Source organism: Triticum aestivum, chromosome 2B (assembly GCF_018294505.1).
Source record: "Triticum aestivum cultivar Chinese Spring chromosome 2B, IWGSC CS RefSeq v2.1, whole genome shotgun sequence".
Lineage (NCBI taxonomy): Eukaryota > Viridiplantae > Streptophyta > Magnoliopsida > Poales > Poaceae > Triticum > Triticum aestivum.
The window spans coordinates 147,701,063-147,703,656 of NC_057798.1; the positions used below are offsets into that span (position 1 = coordinate 147,701,063).

Here is a 2,594-nt window from a genome sequence, read left to right on the forward strand (position 1 = left end):
TTCCACACGGTTTAAGAGCAGTTTTGAAAATAGTGCGGCGGATGACGAGTGGCAGCGAGTGTTTTTTCGCGTTTTTTTCCTAAACTGCTTGTCGGAATGACGCAAATGATACGCTGTTGGATAGATATCGTCGAGGCGCATCTTTTTCATATATAAATCTTTCTCTAATTCCTTACGGTTTAAGAGCAGTTTCAAATTTACTAAATCGCGGAATTCTGTTTTTCAAATTTTTCAAATTTTCGGTACTGTTTTCGCTCCAGTTTTTGAACCGCTTGTCGAAACGAGGCGTGTGATATGCTGTTGGAAAGCTACGAACGAGGCGCAACTTTCATATGTTGAAATATTTTTAAAATTCCTTACGGTTTTAAGTTAATTTTGAAAATCGTGCGGCGGATGATGAGTGACAGCGGCCGTTTTTCGTGAAATTTTTGCAAACCGCTGGTCAAAATGATTTGAATTATACCCCGTTGGAAAGATATCGACGAGACGCAACTTTTTCATGTAGAACACTCTCTCTAGTTCTTTAAGGTTCAAGAGGAATTTCGAATTTACCGAAATGCGGACACTCTGTTTTTCGCGACACCCAAATCGACGTGCATACTTCATCCGACTGAACACCGCACTGCATCGGACGAAAAACCGTACTTCATCAAACCGACAAGTGCACTGCATGGTTCCTTTTTTGTGGAACGTATTTTTTTCCAAACAAGGTGAAGTGCACTTCATGCTGAGTGTTGGTGAGCCGCAATACTATGAAAAGTGAACCTCAAGACTACCGTAAACGGGCTGCAACACTATCGGAAATGAACCGCTTGAGTTTTTTCCAAACTCAATTTTTTTACGTGCGTAGACAGAGCGAGTGGACCGCAGGGACTGAACGAGTGAACTACATATAATGAAAAGCGAGCTTCTTTGAGATATATTTTTTTCCTTTTTACAAGCAAACCACGGAGGAGTATTATAACTAACTGCATGAGACAACAAAGTGAGCTTAAAAGCCACATCTAAAGTGCTGCACCATTGTCGTCGGTGAGCAAAAACAAAATAATTTGATGAGTACTGCACCACTTTTTCCTAGTGCACAGCATGACTAAGTATAAAACTAACAACGATTTTACGAGTACTGCACCACTTTTTACAGTGCACTGCATGACTAAATATAAAACTAACGACCAGATAGCATCATGCAATTTTTCTGAAAATGGAAAAACAATCAACTTCACAACAGCCACCGGCAACCCACGCGTAGTGTGCTGCATACACACACGCGCTGTACTGCATGGACGTGCCAACGGACTGCACGGAGGGAGGCTCGCTATCCAAACTACACGATAAACAGAAAAAAACGCAACGCTGCATCAAGCCGCACATCACCAGTTTTCTTCCTGCAAGAAGAAGTAAATTGAACCTCAAGAGAAACAACAGTGGACTACATTCTACACTTTATAATAAAAACTCCAAAACAACGATCTGCACCAGGACCAGAGTGCACTGCACCAACGATCTGCGAGCCTCCCTCCATGTAGTTTCTGTCAGCAGTCTGCACGCAACAGTGTGGTTTCTTGTCAGATGACATGAGTGGGAGAAGCAGAAGCAGGGAGAAGATGCAGGGGGAGAGGGCGACTACCCATGTATGCTGCAGCCACGACCGGTGGGGTGACCAGAGGTTCTTGTCGGCGGCCTCTCGCCGGAGCCGCGTCCACTGGAGAAGAGGCGACGGTGGAGTGATTGGCAGAGCGCCGGTCATCCCGTGGTAGCCATCGCATTGACGGGAGGCAGTAGGCAGTGACTGCGATGGCCCAGCTGCGATCGTCGGGGGAGGTCACGGTCGACGGATCCATGATAGATGAAGAAGGTTTGTTGGTCGAAATTGGGCGGGTCCGGCAGAGAGAGACGAGGCTGGTTCGTCGGCGCTGACGTCCAAGATGGCTGGAGTAGCCCGCCGCGCGCTCGCGATGGCTTGTCGGATCGGTCCTGGGGCCGGGTGGTTGGGTGGAGGTGAGGGGGAGCGCCGCCGCCGGGGGATGTGGAGGCCGCGACGACCTCGATTTGGTGGTCACTGGAGCCCATGGAGGCAACGATGGGGGAGGTGGTGGGGCGAGGGCGAGGGAGGTTGCTGGAGGGGAGATAGCCAGGGGCGATGGCGGCGAGGGAGGTAGCCGGAGGGCTCGGGCGGGACGGGAAGGTGCCGCAGGGGAGCCGGGGCGTGGTGATAGGTGACGGGGCGGGAATCCAGCAGTGCGTGGCGGGGCGTGGATCCGGCGACGCGTGGTGGGGCGGGGGCTGTGGCGGCGCTTGGAGGGGTGGGGATCCGGCATCGCAGGGAGGAAGGAGGGCGGCACGCCGGTGTTGCGGCAGATTTTTGGGGGCGAAGAAGGTGGGAGGAGGTGGGTGGGTGGGTGGGCACGAGGGGGGACGGATGGAGGAGTGTAGCGTTCAGTTCGGTCGTACTCGTTTTTTATCTACGCGTCGGTTCCTGTTGGCTGCCGCGGGGTCGCTGTTATCAGAATAAGGCGTTTTGGTGTGCAGAATAAGGTCTTAAAGGTGTTATCATAATAGACCCACCCTATATATATAACTATAATTTATTTTGC

At 50.7% G+C, this 2,594-nt stretch overlaps 1 protein-coding gene across 1 annotated transcript; it reads right to left on the reverse strand.

Moving 5' to 3' along the window:
• Positions 1-1,131: 1,131 nt before the first annotated feature.
• Positions 1,132-2,359, reverse strand: LOC123040870 (proline-rich receptor-like protein kinase PERK1). The gene is made up of 2 exons (XM_044463604.1): positions 1,628-2,359; positions 1,132-1,540 (listed from the first exon to the last, which is right to left on the reverse strand). The coding sequence occupies exons 1-2, from the start codon at positions 2,316-2,318 to the stop codon at positions 1,533-1,535; spliced, it is 699 nt and encodes a 232-aa protein (XP_044319539.1). The 5' UTR covers positions 2,319-2,359; the 3' UTR covers positions 1,132-1,532.
• Between the last annotated feature and the right edge of the window lie 235 nt (positions 2,360-2,594).

Excerpts from the sequence above, each read along its gene's own strand:
- LOC123040870 (XM_044463604.1), bottom strand. The coding sequence starts at position 2,318 with ATGCCGGATCCCCACCCCTCCAAGCGCCGCCACAGCCCCCGCCCCACC.